A 17,545-nucleotide genomic window follows, 5' to 3' on the forward strand; every position below is an offset into this window, starting at 1 on the left:
CCTCCTGCACCCCAACCCCCTGCCCTGAGCTGCCTCCCACACTCTGCACCCCCTTCTGTACCCCAACGCTCTGCCCTGAGCCCCCTTCTGCACCCTGCACCCCTCCTGCACCCCAATCCCCTGCCCTGAGCCCCCTGCCGCACTCTACACTCCAATCCCCTGCCCTGAGCCCCCTCCTGCACCCCACACCCCTCCTCTACCCCAACCCCCTGCCCTGAGCCCCCTCCTGCACCCCACACCCCTCCTGCACCCCAACCCCTTGCCCTAAGCCCCCAAACCCCTGCCTTGAGCCCCCTGCTGCACCCCTCCTGCACCCCAACCCCCTGCTCTGAGCCCCTTCCTGCACACCGCACCCCCTCCCACACCCCGCACTCTTCCTGCACCCCAACCCCCTGCCCCAGCCCTACATGCATGGCCCCACATACAATTTCCCCACCCAGATGTGGCCCTCGGCCAAAAAGTTTGCCCACCCCTGCTCTAGGGGCAGCTACACAAAGCAGTTGGGTAAGAGTTTGTCTATGGAACGATAGTGCATGGCAAGCTAGCGTGCTGTAGAGTCAGATCCTGTCTTGCCACGCACGATCATCCCATGTAGACAAGCCCTTGAACTAGAAAGTGCACATATGTCCTCTAGCTCTTGTTAATACAGAGATCGCCTCTTTAAGTTCTTAAAGGGCATGTGATAAAAATGGCATCTGGAAGTTCTATGTTTATTGTGTCTCAGACCCTGCTTCAGGAAAGTACTTAAGCACATGCTTACCTTTAAGTATGTGCTTAATTCCAATTGTTTTCATTGGGTTTTAAATACGTGCTTAAAGGTGTGCACGTGCGTAAGTGCTTTCCTGCATTGAGGCCTCAGTGACTCCAAATCAGACGTTCTCAGTTTGCACGTAACAAAAATGGTTTCCTAACTGCTGGCCCTGCAAACTCCAGCTGGGCCCCTTCTGATTCTCACATCAACAACAACAAAGACCCCGTCATCAGAATGTAGTTAACAATTCCATAGATGATGCCCAAGAATCCAGCTCATTCTCCCATTGGCTCGTCAGCACTAACAGGTGTCGGTAACGGTAAAGATTTGTTTTGGTCACTACAATTAGCAGATATGTTTCTAAGTATTCATAGGGAGCGGCTCTGCTAATAATAATGTTCTGGTTTTACACAGCCAGGGTTCAGAATAAAGCTACACTTTAAAGAGCCTGCAAACCCAGTTACGCAGTTACTTCATTGTAATAGGCATTCAGATACTAGAGTGATGTGGGACATATAAGTTCCTAGATAGATAAAGTATCAAAGGGGTAGCCATGTTAGTCTGGATCGTTAAAAAGCGACAAAGAGTCCTGTGGCACCTTATAGACTAACAGACGTATTGGAGCATAAGCTTTCGTGGGTGAATGCCCACTTCGTCAGACGCATGTAGTGGAAATTTCCAGAGGCAGGTATAAATATGCAGGCAAGAATCAGTCTAGAGATAACGAGGTTAGTTCAATCAGGGAGGATGAGGCCCTCTTCTAGCAGTTGAGGTGTGAACACCAAGGGAGGAGAAACTGCTTCTGTAGTTGGCTAGCCATTCACAGTCTGTTTAATCCTGAGCTGATGGTGTCAAATTTGCAAATGAACTGAAGTTCAGCAGTTTCTCTTTGAAGTCTGGTCCTGACGTTTTTTTGCTGCAGGATGGCTACCTTTAAATCTGCTATGGTGTGTCCAGGGAGGTTGAAGTGTGGAGCACAAACCAATGAGGTTAAATTTAAACTCAGGAAAACGAGAGGTGTCAGAAAAGTCACTCTCAAAATTCCCTAGAGTAGGATCAGGAGGATGGGTGGGTGGATGCAATCCACTATGTTACAATGCCCTCATTGCCCCTGGGCATTATGCCATCTGCCCTCCAATTTCTCCTCAAGACATACCATGCAGTATCCAGCAACCATGCCTCCTTATTGTGAATATTTCTCCATTTCCTGCCTGGCCAGAGTTTCAAAGGCTCAGCTCTCAATGGGTCAAACTCTTTTGAAAATCTGGTCACTGACTTTAGTGCCTAAATGGGATCTGAGCTCTTCTGAAAAGATGGCCTTACTTACAAAGCAAAACAGCAGTGTTTCGTCTTTCTGTTTTCATGACAGCGGATCCATAGTTTTTTCCCCTTTGTAAGAGATATTTTCTAAGTGCCCTAAAGCTGCAGCTGATTTTGAGGAACCACAGTTCGGCAGCCTTAAACATCACCCTGTAGCAGTAGATGATGTTGGCTATGTTTTCTCCTTTTGGTCACAAAGCAAAAATGCTGAACTGATTTGAAACAGATGCATCTCTTTATTTGTGTAAACAAATAAAACAAGCAAAATTCCAGAGGAAGAAGGATGGTCTTCTAGTGAAGGCAATAAACTAGGAGTCAGGACTCCTGGGTACTTTCCCCAGCTCTGCCATGGACTCCATATGGATGAAACTTAAGTGCTGGTCCTCTTCCGAGCGGTGAATTTCACCCTGTGTGACTTAGGGCAACTCAGTCTTTCTGTGTCAATTTCCCTGTTTGTAAGTAGGGTAAATAATACCGACCAGCCAGTGATATTGAATATTCATTCATGTTTGTAAATCACTCGGAGATCTGCTGCTCTGGACGAGCAAAGTATCATTAGACCCCCAAGGAGGGATCTCTCCGTGGTTTGAGCATTGATCTCCTAAATGCAGGGTTGTGAGCTCAATCCTTGAGGGGACTATTTAGGGATCTGGGGCAAAAATCTGTCTGGGGATTGGTCCTGCTTTGAGCAGGGGGCTGGACTAGATGACCTCCTGAGGTCCCTTCTAACCTGGATATTCTATGATTCTATTCATATTAGCGGTGGAAGAGGGTTCTAAGACCCAGTAATCATTCCCTAATGAACACACACACAGTAGGGATACAAAGCTTCTTCACCAACCAGATCATTATGCCACTGCAGAAAGTATGTACAGTCTGAAAAGATATTGTAAAAGGCCCTGATGGTGCAGTTGGATCCGTGCCGAAGGGCCTCTGTACCCACACAGAGCTCCAATGACTTCAAGCCAATCCACCTCTGTGGACGTGTTTAAAGAGGCTTTTGTTAAAAGTACCCGCTTTCGTTTTTACTTTCAATACTGGGTTCAGTTGTTTTCATTCCTTTGGACTATAAGGCGTACTTGCTGAACTGCCAAGACAGCGAAAACAGGGATTTAAGCCTTTTAAATATTGTTTATTAATGATATTAAATACAAACAGTTTAAAAGCATGGGCTTTCAACAAAGACTGTTTTGAGCAGCACAGAGATATTAAAATATTTTTGTTCTAAAATGGAATTATTGAGGTTTTTAGATTTACGCATTTTATAAGCAAACCTGTATAATAATTATAATATCACCTAACTCTAATATAGCACTTTGGGATGTGCGTTCATTAGTAGTACATACACACACAAAGCTGGGGTATATTGGCTCTCTGCACGGCTACATCTAGCTTTAGTGTGTTATTGCTCACATGACGGGCCTGGTTCTGATCGCACACAGTTTTTACAATAGTGTAACTCCATTGCTCTCAGTAGATTTACTTTTGATTTACACCCGATCAGAATCAGGCCCAGAACCTGTTTTGTTTAAAAACAATGGTGACCGTCAAGGCTGTGAAACAAACCTGTTCCAGTCTGAGAGCAATTCAACGTTTCTCTGTTATAGTTAGTAGAATTAAGCAAGAGGATGGAAAGAATTTGAAAACTGGGCTATGATCAAAGGAAATCAGAACCATCATACCCGTGTAGCATTTTCATAGCTGGCAGAACCAAATGCTTCAGAGAAAGGTACAAGAATCCCACTCCTCTCTCACTCACACCCACACCCACTCACACACCCACACAGCCACAAGGTCTAGGACCCAGAATGCTTTGTGTCCAGTTTGTGTCATCTGTCTGTTTGGATCATAAGGAACTTAAAGGAGGGCTAGTGGGCAGGAGGGATAGCTCAGCAGTTCGAGCATTGGCTTGTGACACCCAGGATTGTGAGTTCAATCCTTGAGGGGGCCATTTAGGGAACTGGGGTAAAAATTGTCTGGGGATTGGTCCTGCTTTAAGCAGGGGGTTGGACTAGATGACCCCCTGATATTCTATGTCTTCTATTGGCTCTTGTAGAGGAGCATTTCTCAATCTTTTCGGGTTGACAATGCCTTACTCTGAGTCAATTTTTGGACCAGCTTATGTTTACTAAAAAGAACAATGAGTTAGAGTTGGTATGGCAACCCCCATTTTTTCATGTTCCCTGTATATATATAATATATATATATATCTTCCTACTGTATTTTCCACTGCATGCATCTGATGAAGTGGGCTTTAGCCCAGGAAAGCTTATGCTCAAATAAATGTGTTAGTCTCTAAGGTGTCACAAGGACTCCTGTTCTTTTTGCTGATACAGACTAACACAGCTACCACTCTGAAGCTTATGTTTACTGTAAGAGTAAAAAAATGTATCCATGCTAACAATTAGCCTGTGTAACTTATTTGTGGGTGTGATTTGAAAGGTTGACAGAGAATACCTGACCTTGAAGGGTAAGAGTTTGCAGGGAATGAGGGAAGCCAGATTTTCTTTTGCTTTAGAGAAATAAAATTTGCAACACCTCATGATTCCCCCCTCCCCCCATTACCTAGTCTAACCCTCTCTGGAGGTTGTGACCTGTGGATTGAGAAACACTGTTGTAGGCATTTAACAAATAATAATACAGCAAACGTTCTACTGGTGAACAATGCCCATTTCATAAATATTTGACGTAGGCCCTCACGTCAGGAATGTATTGAAGCATGTACTTAAGTCCATCCCTATTCGGCAGAGCACTCAGCGGGAAGCAAAACACATGCTTAAGTGCAGTGAACAAAAGCATGTGTGAAGCACATGCTTAATTAAGTCCTTTTCTGAATAGGGTTGTGCAGCTGAGTTGTTGACATAGTCCTAATTATCTTCAAAGCATTAGATTGCCATTAATTATGTCTCCCAGCAACTCTGGGCAGGAGGGAAGTATCATTATGCCTGTTGTACAGATGGAGAGATTGAGGCAGTGGTTTTAAGTGACATGGCCGAGGTGTCATGGCAACTGGCTGAGCTGGGAAGAGAACTCAGGAGCTCCATACTTGTGTTCTGACCACCAGAGCACACTTCAGGCTCCTAGCAAGTTCTCAGGACAGCCTCTAGCATTGTAAAGTTTGGGCTTCTCTGCAACAGAGCAAACCTAAAGGCCAGGTCAGATATATTGCACCCAGTAGAGGGCAGCAAGGAGTACATGCGCACGCACACACCGCGCTAGCCAGAGACATTTTTCGAGTTAACCAGCAATATTTCAAATATTGTGGTGTGATCTTTAGCGTTATAAATTTTTCCCTCTCGGCTTGTATTTTTTTTCATTTCAGAAAGATGCAGCACACCAAAGGAGGTCAACAATGCAGATGTTACGGTCGGCAATAATAATCTGTTGAATGCCAGCCTCCGGTACACATGCAAAGATGGTTACAAAAGGAAAGCTGGGACATCCAGTCTCATTGTGTGTGTAATGGACAAAGTCACCAAAACACTCCGTTGGACCGAGCCAAATCTACATTGTATTAGTAAGTACCTGCTGTCAGTGTGGTATGTGCTGTGCTTAATGCTGTGACTAAATGTAAGGAATGCAATGTCAGAAAATTATGGGCAGGAGGGTAGACAGAAGTGACTATCAGTTAGAGGACAACGATCATTCTAGAATTGTGCTGCACTGGGATGATACTGAGTCCAGTTGATCCCTGGGTGGATTTAGATGTGGCTGTGCCCAGTTACACGAAGGATGCGTATGGTCCATTGTGTTCAGCAAAATATGAACTAAGGGCCAAATTCCGCAACATTGACACTGAGTAGCACCCACTCATGCAAATCGTCCCATTGATCTCAACGCTCGGGGGAGTAAGCACTCAACCCACGCAGGATCTGCAGAACCTGGCCCTCTGTAAGTAGGTGAGAGGGATGCCTATGCAGTGTAAAGTGGTCTCAAATGTTTGTGCTTGGGACACAAGGAGAGATCCAGCGCAGGTTTAGGATTTGCCATGGAAATCAAAGCACTGGCCAGTCTGGTGTGGTTCCTGACTCTGGCAGCGGCCAGCATGTGGATGTCTGAAAGGCAAAAAACCCCTCCAGTAATGCACCTAGACTATTACGCTGTGTTGTGGGGAAATCACTGCTGGTTTGTGAGGCACCTGAAAAATTGGACTCCATCTGAGAGGCTGTGGCATCCCTATTCTGCACCTCTCCACACAGTTGCCGCATGCCTGATTCCCCCAAGTTCCTCAACACTCATGTGGGGCCCACCGGAGATAATTGGAGTCTTTCCATTGACTTAATGGAGCCCCACACTGCAAAGAAAGGTCTCGGTGTGTTACATGCTGCTCTCAAGACTCACTGGCAGAACATTACCAGCTGCCTGCTAGCTATCTTCAATTTTTAGGTAGAGATACGGGGTTGAGGAGTTCTACCTTGCTAGGGCAAAGATAATTCCGGTTGTTGTGTTGGAGCAGTGTGATCTAGTGAATAAAGCAGGGAATGGCGTCAGAACTTCAGGGTTCTACGTTAACCGTCGCCTTGGGCAAGTCCCTTGCTTCCTCTCTGGCTCACTTTCTCTGGTTGCTGCTAATAATTCCCTACCTGAGGCTTCATTTAGTCTATTTGTAAAAGTGCTTTGAGCTTTGTGGGCAAGGGGCACCATGGAAGGGCAAGGTATTATCACTCCTTACAACCATATCACTGTGCTCTTCTTCGAGAGATGTCCCTGTGGGTGCTCCACTCCAGGTGCTGGTGTGTCCCTGCGCCCTTGCTTGGAGATTTTTGCAGCAGTACTCGTACCGGCCACGCATGCGCAGAGGCTGCCCCCCCTCTGTGAGTCTAGCTTAACAGTACGCATGCGTGGCCGGTCTCCTCAGTTCCTTCTCTACCGTCCCCGGCCTGAGACGGAGCTCAGCAGACTCGCTAGGAAATTCCTTTCTCTTGTTACAATTACCCTTCTAGTTAGTTAGTTTGTTGTTAGTTATAGTTAGTTACCATTTTTATTAAAAAATATATATATATATCCTGTCAGCGGCAGCGGCTTCAGACATGCCTGGCTCCACAGGCTTTAAACGCTGCTCAAACTCCAGGGACGCTATCCCGCTATCAGATGGCCACTCATACTGTATAAAATGTTTGGGGGAGACCCACATTCCTCAAAAATGTGCCCACTGCAGAAAACTCAGCTCCAGGGCATGGAAGGACAGGGAACTTAAACTGAAAATGCTCCTCCTCCGGAAATCCCTAGGAGCGGCTTCAGACCCAGGCGCTGATTCCGGCTCCACTGCCCACCACAGCCCCCCCGCCTCAAACAAACAGAAGAAATCTGATAAGAAAGGGCACTTTTCGTCAGCTTCAAAGGAAGCCCTGAGACACAAGCCCTCCCCGGGCGGATCTACCGCTTCCCTGCCTGTGCTCCCCGACTTGAGCACATTTGACAAGCCGGGCTCCTCCGGCACCGCGCGAAAACCGCCTGAGGCGGCGGCGGCGCGAAGCTCCGGTGCTGAGGCTTCAGGCTTTCAGCTGCCTGCCTCTCTTCTGGCACCGTTCGACACCGCGACGGACGTGGTGCCGACATTCCACACCCTGTCTGACCCCCTGCAGGCTGATGCTGCCCTCCCGGCACCGGCCATGGCACCGGCACCCGTGGAACTGATTGGCAGTGAGCCAAGAACCAAAACCTTGGCTCAGAGGAATGTTCCCTCATTGCAACTCCCTCCTACACATCCTTCACATCACGCAGGAGCCTCACCACTTCACTTCACTCAGCAAGAGATCTGCTGGTGTCACCTATCCTGCAGTCTCCCTGCTGAATGCCTGTTTCTCTTCGATGACAGAGTCAGGGTTTGAACAGTCTTCCTCCAGTGAGGAGGAAACTAGACCACAGGAGGGTTTTTCTCCATATCAACCCTCCCATCCCCAGACCCCAGTCAACAGAGGTTTTAGGAAAATTACCTCAGCCTATTCTCAGGATCCTGCCTCCTGGGGGGTGAACAACTGGATGGCACCACCTATGCCCTACCCACCACCATGGCAATATTGGGCCATCACCATGGGCATCGTATCCTCGAGAACACACGCGCTACGCCACCTCAACCAGGCGCAACACCGATCTAGCACCACCACCTGACGAACCTGCCAATGACACCAGGCAGCACCGTTACACTTGCAGGATCAATCAAGTCCTGCTCCTATCCCAGTAGAGCCAGAGGTTACGCCTGAAGAAGCCTTACTTCCCCCTCCTCCAACACCGTCAGATGACTATGCAAAATTCCAAGACCTCTTTAAAAGAGTTGCCAGTGACTTGAGAATTAACTTGGAGGAAGTCCCTGAGCAACAGCATGAGTTAACGGACATCCTACAGCCCTCTTCTTCCTCTAGGGTCGCATTACCAATCAACGTAGCCCTTTTAGAACCTGCTAAGTCCATCTGGCAGACTCCAGCTACATGCCTACTGACCTGTAAGCAAGCGGACCGGAAGTACTTCATCCCTTCTAAGGGCTCTGAATTCCTTTTTACCCATCCGGCGCCAAACTCGTTAGTAGTAGACGCAGCGAACCAAAGGGCCAAACAACAGTATTCCCGCTCCACCCCAGCCAACAAGGAAAGTAAACACTTGGACCTCTTTGGTCGTAAAGTATTTGCATCCTCGACGCTGCAATTTCGTATAGCTAATTATACTGCAGTTCTTGCAAAATATGACCACAGAAACTATAATAAGTTCATGGACTTTATTGACGACATCCCAGAACAGAAAAAACAACAATTCTCAGCTCTGGTTTCCGAGGGACAAATCATATCACGTACCGCTCTTCAAGCGGCCTTCGATGTAGCCAACACTGCAGCAAGATCGACCGCCACAGCAGTGGTCATGCGCCGAGGTTCATGGCTCTCCTCCTCTTTCTTTCCTTGAGAGGTCCAGAGCACCATTGAAGATCTTCCCTTTTATGGTGAAAAACTTTTTGCTTCCGCCACGAATGACGTGCTTCACTCAATGAAGGGTTCAAGGGCAACCCTCCAGTCCTTAGGTCTCCAGACACCTACGACCAGAAGACGGCAATATAGATACCAACCTTACCAACGTCCACGCTACCCCGCATTTACACAACACTCCCATAGACCACAGGAGCAACAACAACAGCAACAACGCCAGAGACCAAGATTCCAGTGTCGTTGTCCCAATTCGACGGGGGTGCCTCACCCCCTCCAACTAATAGGCAGATTTGAAGCTTTGGTCGAGGGTTTAGAAAACAGCGTTCCCACTTCAGCCAGCACACATATCTTTGCACACCGCCTACGACCATTCTCCCACCAATGGCAAAACATTACCTCCGACAAGTGGGTCATAGAGGTGGTTACAATTGGATACGCCATCCCCTTCCTCTCCTTGCCTCCCACCCACCCACCCTCCCTGTTCCTCTTCAGGGACCCCTCTCACGAGCAACTACTCCTCCAAGAAGTGCAACATCTCCTTCAACTAGGGGCAATAGAAATTGTGCCAGAACGACTCAAAGGGAAGGGGTTTTACTCCCATTATTTCTTAACAGAAAAGAAAACTGGGGGATGGCGACCAATCCTCGACCTCAGGAGGCTCAACAAATTTGTCAAAAAGCAAAAGTTACTCTCACCACCATAATCCCAGCGCTGGAGCAAGGTGATTGGTTTTCAGCCCTCAACCTACAGGACGCCTATTTTCATGTGACTATACACCCGGCCCACAGACGCTTCCTACGTTTTACTCTTGGCTCAACACATTTTCAATACAGGGTTCTTCCCTTCGGACTGTCCACGGCCCCCCGTGTCTTTTCCAAGATCCTAGCCGTAGTTACTGCCCACCTCAGAAAACAAGGGGTCGTAATATTTCCTTACCTCGACGATTGCCTCCTCAAAGCCTCAACGTTCAACGAAGCTCTCCAATCCACGCGGCTTACAGTCGATTGTTTCCTATCTCTAGGCCTGCAAATAAACAAAGACAAATCCACATTATGCCCCACCCAACATCTGGAGTTCATAGGGGGAAACCTCGACTCCCGGACGGGATTGGCATCTCTTCCACCCGACCACTTCAACTCCATAAGCCGACTGGTCACAAAAATTCGCAACAGTCCCCAGGTGACTGCCCGAGACTGTCTAGAAATACTAGGTCACATGGCCTCGTGCACTTTCGTCATCCAAAATGCACGCCTCTACATGAGGTGTTTCCAAGCGTGGTTGGCCATGGTTTACAGACCGAATGTGCACTCTCTAAACAAGACTTTTTCCGTACCTTTCCGAGTCAAAGATTCTCTACTGTGGTGGACTGTTCTCTCCAACCTCTGCTCTGGAGTCCCCTTTCTTCAGGAGGCTCCATCCCTCATACTGACTACCGATGCATCTCTGACTGGCTGGGGCGCACACATGTCTCACCACACAGTCCAGGGGATATGGTCTTCAACCGAGACCTCTCTGCACATAAATGTCCTAGAACTTCGAGCCATTCGCAATGCAAGCCGTCATTTTCTTACACTAATCAGGAATCACCATGTACGCATAATGACAGACAACATTGCATGCATGTTCTATGTAAACAGGCAGGGAGGAGCTCGATCCCACTCGCTTTGCACAGAGGCTATGAAGCTCTGGACTTGTGCATTGCAAACAACATCCGGGTATCAGCTGCCTGTTTTCCCGGAGTGATGAACACCACAGCGGACGAACTAAGCAGACGCTTTCCATGGGATCACGAATGGGAGATAGACGAGAAAACCATTCACAACATATTCTGCATTTGGGGTCACCCAACCATAGACCTTTTTGCAACTGCAAAAAACAAAAAATGTTCCGACTTTTGCTCCAGAGCGGGCCTGGGCAAACATTCCCTGGGAGATGCATTCATGATCCCATGGCACCGAAACTTACTCTATGCGTTTCCCCCGATACCGGTTCTCAACAGGGTCCTGATAAAAATACAAACAGACCGGGCCAAGGTGATCCTAATTGCCCCGTCGTGGCCCAGACAACTGTGGTTTCCGTTCCTCACCAGAATGTCAATTCGACCACCAATCTCGTTGCCTCTCCTCCCGAACCTCCTATCGCAACAACGTGGCCGATTTCTCCACCCCAGCCTGTCCATGCTTCACCTCACAGCCTGGTTCCTACATGGTTCTCCCAAAGCGAACTAGATTGCTCTGAACAAGTTCAAAGAGTGCTCCTACATAGCAGAACACAATCTACTTGCACCACCTATCTACGAAAGTGGAAACGATTCACACATTGGTGTTCAGCTAAACAACTTTGTCCCACGTCGGTATCTCTCTCGCTCATACTTGATTATCTATTGGACCTTAAGCGATCCGGCCTTTCTTTCAGCTCCATCAGAGTCCATTTAGCTGCTATTACAACTTTTAATGACAAAATTGATGATACTTCTGTTTTTGCTCACCCAGTCACCAAGCGTTTCCTCAAGAGACTCCAAGCCCTATACCCAGACATTAAACCACCTACCACCCTGTGGGACCTTCATTTAGTACTATCTTGCCTAACTCACCAACCATTTGAACCCCTAGCCACATGCTCCCTTTTACACCTTTCGATGAAAACAGCATTTTTAGTGGCAATTACCTCCGCCAGACGGGCAGGAGAAATAGCAGCTCTTATGGCAGACCCACCATATATGCTATTTTTCAAAGACAAGGTTACCCTCAGATTACACCCCAAATTTCTTCCTAAGGTGCATTTGTCATTCCACATTAATGAGCCGATACACCTACCAACGTTTTTTCCGAAACCACATGTGAACTCGTTTGAAGCTACAGTGCATATATTAGATGTACGCAGGGCCTTGTCCTTCTATTTGGATAGAACCAAACTGTTTAGAAACTCTTCTAGACTTTTTGTCTCCATCGCGGAGCATTCCAAAGGTTCTCCTATTTCTACCCAGAGACTTTCAAACTGGATTTCTCAGTGCATCCGGTTGTGCTATCAGGTGAAGAAGGTTGCACCTCCAGACGGCATCAGAACGCACTCCACTAGATCTCTGGCTGCCTCTGTAGCATTCTTATGCAAAGTTCCCCTGGCAGATATCTGTAAAGCATGGTTGGTCCTCTGAACACACATTTGTTAAACATTATGCCCTTACTCAAGGCCCCCTTTCTGATATATTTGGGCAGGGCTGTACTATCTACAGCATTCCTATCAGATCTGAAGTCCCTACCTCCTTGAGACACACTGCTTTTAAGTCACCTGGAATGGAGCACCCAAAGGGACATCTCTCGAAGAAGAGGAGGAGGTTACTCACCCTGTGCAGTAACTGACATTCTTTGAGATGAGTGTCCCTGTGGGTGCTCCACTACCCATCCTCCTCCGCTCTATTTCGGAGTTGGGGTAGCCTCCGTTGTAGAGAAGGAACTGAGGAGATTGGCCACGCATGCGCACTATTATCCTAGACTCACTGCGGGGGGGGCAGCCTCTGCGCATGCGTGGCCAGTACGAGTACTGCTGCAAAAATCTCCGAGCAAGGGCGCAGGGACACACCAGCACCTGGAGTGCAGCACCCACAGGGACACTCATCTCGAGGAACGTCAGTTACTGCAAGGGCGAGTAACCTCCTCTTTTCTTTCACCAGGGGACCCTGCTCTACCTCCTGTAACTTCCAGCCCCAAACAGACAACATCAGCACCTAGGACAGAGACGACTAGTCTTGTCAGCAAAGGTAAGCTCCCTTTACTAAAGAGAATCCAAGCTTTTCTTTGCTTTGAGTTTTTGGATGGTGGGGGGAGAGACTGAAATTCAGGCGTTGATTTTTCAATTAGATACAGTGGACCAGATCCTGAGCTGCTGTAAATCAGTGTGGCTCCACTGAAATCAGCCACCCCAGGCTGATTAACACCAGCAGAGGATCTGGTTCACTATTCCTCCTCCTTCCCTGTCCTTGATGGTTGTGGCTGCAGTGGTACTTAAACATACCTAACATATCATTGCCAAATGCAGGTGTTTAAAGTTAGGCACCTAAATCCTTCGTGATAGGGACCTGATTTGCCAAGGTGCTGAGTAACCTCATCTCCCATGGGCTGAATCGAAAACCAGGCCATTTTTCACAGTGCCTCGATGTGGGTTTCAGCGGCTAATTCAAGCACCCGTGTTTGAAAAATCTGGCTGCAGTGCCTGACTCTGATCTCTATTATCTCATCCTCCTCCGCCCTTCTCTGTTGTTTACTACACTCCTTTGTAGTGCCTCATTTTAAGTCAGATTGTCAGCTTTCAGGGTAGGGACTGTCTCGCACGATGCGGTCATACCACACCTAGCACCATGGGGCTTGCCCCTGACTGGGAGCTCCACTACTAGGAACCTATGACAACAACAATATAAAATAATCTATTAAAAAGTTAAATACATAGTTGACTATATTATAAAATAATATGTTATTGTCATTACACCTCTTCATCTTGTAGCCCAAAGACAAGAGTGCTCAAATAAGATATCCACCCAGGGAAGAATTATTCTGGGCAAGAGACATTCACATGTTTAGTTTTTAAGGTCTCAATTCAGGATGGTCCTTAAGCATATGCTTGTGAGCAATCCCATTGATTTCAAAGTTAGGCAGCTGCTTATACACCTGCTTGAATCGGGACGTAAATAACTAAAATAAAAACAACAGTTCATTTGTCTTTCAAATGTGCCTAAGAATGTATTTAACTACTTGCTAGAATCAAAGACTTTTACACCATCTAAACCACCAGTAACTGCAGAGATTACCACAGTCCCAGTCATGGCCTCCACACCATCCTATGAAAGGGAGATCACTTCACCACTAGCAGGCCCCGTCTCACAGCTCAGGACTGACAAGCCTTCACGGGAAACACTTGCACCAGCAACAACTGAGATCAGGTCATCAAAGGGGCCTGCTTGCGTGACCATGGAAGACACAACACAACGGCGCGTCACAGCCACGCAGGACACTCACACGTCCCAGCTCTGGACGGATGAGCCATTGTTGGAAACAGTTACAACAGAAGGAGATTGGTCAACAGCAGTGCCAACCAGTGTGACCACAGGAGACTCAACACAGCTTCTCACCGCAGTCACCCATAACACTAAAGGTTTGTCACCAACCAGTCCCTAGTATTCTAACTGCCTGGGCCAAACTAACCTGCTAACGACGCTACCTGCTGGGCACCCTGCTTAATCACTTCAGTATCACCTAGTACATCAGAATATTCATAGAGACTGCATGCACCTGCTGCCTTGCCCACACACACACGGCGCCAGTTTAATTCAGGTTTTGTCTACACACAGAAGTTGAGCTGGTTTAACTTAAATTGGTTTAAAAATACAATTGAGTTAAACTGATACAAACCCCAGTGTGGACACATTAATCTCAGTTTAAATCTTGTTTATATCAGCATAGCCAGCACCTGTAATTAAGATGTAAATAAAAGCATCCTATTCCAATAAATTAAATTCAGTAAAAATATCAACTTACAGTACACTGAAATCATATACTCTTCATTGGAACTAAGTGTCCACACACAGATCTGCACTGAAATAACTAAAGCTATGAATTAAAACCCTGGACTTCAGAAAAGCAGACTTTGACTCCCTCAGGGAACAGATGGGCAGGATCCCCTGGGAGAATAACATGAAGGGCAAAGGGGTCCAGGAGAGCTGGCTGTATTTTAAAGAATCCTTATTGAGGTTGCAGGAACAAACCATCCCGATGTGTAGAAAGAATAGTAAATATGGCAGGCGACCAGCTTGGCTAAACAGTGAAATCCTTGCTGATCTTAAATGCAAAAAAGAGGCTTATAAGAAGTGGAAGATTGGACAAATGACCAGGGAGGAGTATAAAAATATTGCTCAGGCGTGCAGGAGTGAAATCAGGAAGGCCAAATCACACTTGGAGTTGCAGTTAGCAAGAGATGTTAAGAGTAACAAGAAAGGTTTCTTCAGGTATGTTAGCAACAAGAAGAAAATCAAGGAAAGTGTGGGCCCCTTACTGAATGAGGGAGGCAACCTAGTGACCGAGGATGTGGAAAAAGCTAATGTACTCAATGATTTTTTTGCCTCTGTCTTCACGCACAAGGTCAGCTCCCAGATTGCTGCACTGGGCAGTACAGCATGGGGAGAAGGTGACCAGCCCTCTGTGGAGAAAGAAGTGGTTCGGGACTATTTAGAAAAACTGGACGTGCACAAGTCCATGGGGCCGGATGCGCTGCATCCGAGGGTGCTAAAGGAGTTGGCGGGTGAGATTGCAGAGCCATTAGCCATTATTTTTGAAAACTCATGGCGATCGGGGGAGGTCCCAGATGACTGGAAAAAGGCTAATGTAGTGCCCATCTTTAAAAAAGGGAAGAAGGAGGATCCGGGGAACTACAGGCCAGTCAGCCTCACCTCAGTCCCTGGAAAAATTATGGAGCAGGTCCTCAAGGAATCAATTATGAAACATTTAGAGGAGAGGAAAGTGATCAGGAACAGTCAGCATGGATTCACGAAGGGGAAGTCGTGCCTGACTAACCTAATTGCCTTCTATGATGAGATAACTGGCTCTGTGGATGAGGGGAAAGCAGTGGATGTGTTATTTCTTGACTTTAGCAAATCTTTTGATACGGTCTCCCACAGTATTCTTGCCACCAAGTTAAAGAAGTATGGGCTGGATGAATGGACTGTAAGGTGGATAGAAAGCTGGCTAGATCGTCGGGCTCAACGGGTAGTGATCAATGGCTCCATGTCTAGTTGGCAGCCGGTTTCAAGTGGAGTGCCCCAAGGGTCGGTCCTGGGGCCGGTTTTGTTTAATATCTTTATTAATGATCTGGAGGATGGTGTGGACTGCACTCTCAGCAAGTTTGCAGATGACACTAAACTAGGAGGCGTGGTAGATACACTAGAGGGTAGGGATCGGATACAGAGGGACCTAGACAAATTAGAGGATTGGGCAGAAAAAAACCTGATGAGGTTCAACAAGGACAAGTGCAGAGTCCTGCACTTAGGACGGAAGAATCCCATGCACTGCTACAGACTAGGGACCGAATGGCTAGGTAGCAGTTCTGCTGAAAAGGACCTAGGGGTCACAGTGGACGAGAAGCTGGATATGAGTCAACAGTGTGCTCTTGTTGCCAAGAAGGCTAACGGCATTTTGGGCTGTATAAGTAGGGGCATTGCCAGCAGATCGAGGAACGTGATCGTTCCCCTTTATTCGACATTGGTGAGGCCTCATCTGGAATACTGTGTCCAGTTTTGGGCCCCACACTACAAGAAGGATGTGGAAAAATTGGAAAGAGTCCAGCGGAGGGCAACAAAAATGATTAGGGGTCTGGAGCACATGACTTATGAGGAGAGGCTGAGAGAACTGGGATTGTTTAGTCTCCAGAAGAGAAGAATGAGGGGGGATTTGATAGCAGCCCTCAACTACCTGAAGGGGGGTTCCAAAGAGGATGGAGCTCGGCTGTTCTCAGTGGTGGCAGATGACAGAACAAGGAGCAATGGTCTCAAGTTGCAGTGGGGGAGGTCCAGGTTGGATATCAGGAAAAACTATTTCACTAGGAGGGTGGTGAAACACTGGAATGCGTTACCTAGGGAGGTGGTGGAGTCTCCTTCCTTGGAGGTTTCTAAGGCCCGGCTTGACAAAGCCCTGGCTGGGATGATTTAGCTGGGAATTGGTCCTGCTTTGAGCAGGGGGTTGGACTAGATGACCTCTTGAGGTCCCTTCCAACTCTGATATTCTATGATTCTATGATTCTAAAACCAGTTAAGTTATTTTGGTTGCAGTTCGCATATAAACAAACCCTTACAGGTGCAGTCTAAACTGAATTAAGCCCATTTTAAAATCCATGTAAATGTCCACACACAAAGTTGTACCCGTTTAACTAAATTGGTTGAAAAGCCCTACCTGTCATGCTGATCAGTATTGTCTCATTGTTCCCTATTGCCCTTGTCTTGTAGTTAAATTTTAAACTTGCTGGGTAGGGAACCATCTTTTGGGTCTGTGTTTTTATAGCACAATGAGGTCTATCGGTGAGCCACACCTGGTGTCCCTTGGCTCTGCCGCAGTAGAAATAATAATGCTCAAACCAATGCAAGTTTACGTCATTCTTATTTCGGTGTAAGAATGTCTTATTTCAATTTGTTTAATCGGTTAAAAAGAAAATTGGATTATGCTAAAGTGAAATAAGTCCACAATAAGAATAGCATCACTGGGTTTTGCACCGGGTTAAATAAGCCGATGCAACTTCTGTATGCAGACAGCTCTGTTCCATCCACTTCTTCCTTGTTGGGATTGATACAGCCACTAAAGAAAAGCATGAGTGCTCCATTATATCAGGGAGGTAACTGTGCTTCCGCTAAGGAGGGCAAAGGCAAAGGAGGAAACCAAGCCCCGTTCACTTCCTTTCTTACTGTTGCTTCTGTAATACCAATACAAAACTAAATGCAAAGCACTCATGCAAACGTTCATATGAAACCTGGGTACATGGCAGCTGCATTTCAAACTTGGGTGCATACATGAAGCCTCCTTTCAGA

The 17,545-nt window shown here is 47.0% G+C and overlaps 1 protein-coding gene across 2 annotated transcripts in view; it reads left to right on the plus strand.

Annotated features, from left to right (window-relative positions):
* IL15RA (interleukin 15 receptor subunit alpha) overlaps positions 1 to 17,545 on the plus strand; it is an 87,671-nt gene that overhangs the window by 52,870 nt on the left and 17,256 nt on the right. The window contains exons 2-4 of one of the 2 annotated variants that reach the window (XM_034764025.1): positions 5,394 to 5,588; positions 12,656 to 12,742; positions 13,738 to 14,130. In XM_034764025.1, coding sequence (XP_034619916.1) covers positions 5,394 to 5,588; positions 12,656 to 12,742; positions 13,738 to 14,130 — 675 coding nt within the window. The remainder of the gene's footprint in view (positions 1 to 5,393; positions 5,589 to 12,655; positions 12,743 to 13,737; positions 14,131 to 17,545) is intronic. The other variant, XM_034764033.1, reaches the window with a different exon arrangement.

Source organism: Trachemys scripta, chromosome 1 (genome assembly GCF_013100865.1).
Source record: "Trachemys scripta elegans isolate TJP31775 chromosome 1, CAS_Tse_1.0, whole genome shotgun sequence".
In the NCBI taxonomy this organism is placed as follows: domain Eukaryota; kingdom Metazoa; phylum Chordata; order Testudines; family Emydidae; genus Trachemys; species Trachemys scripta.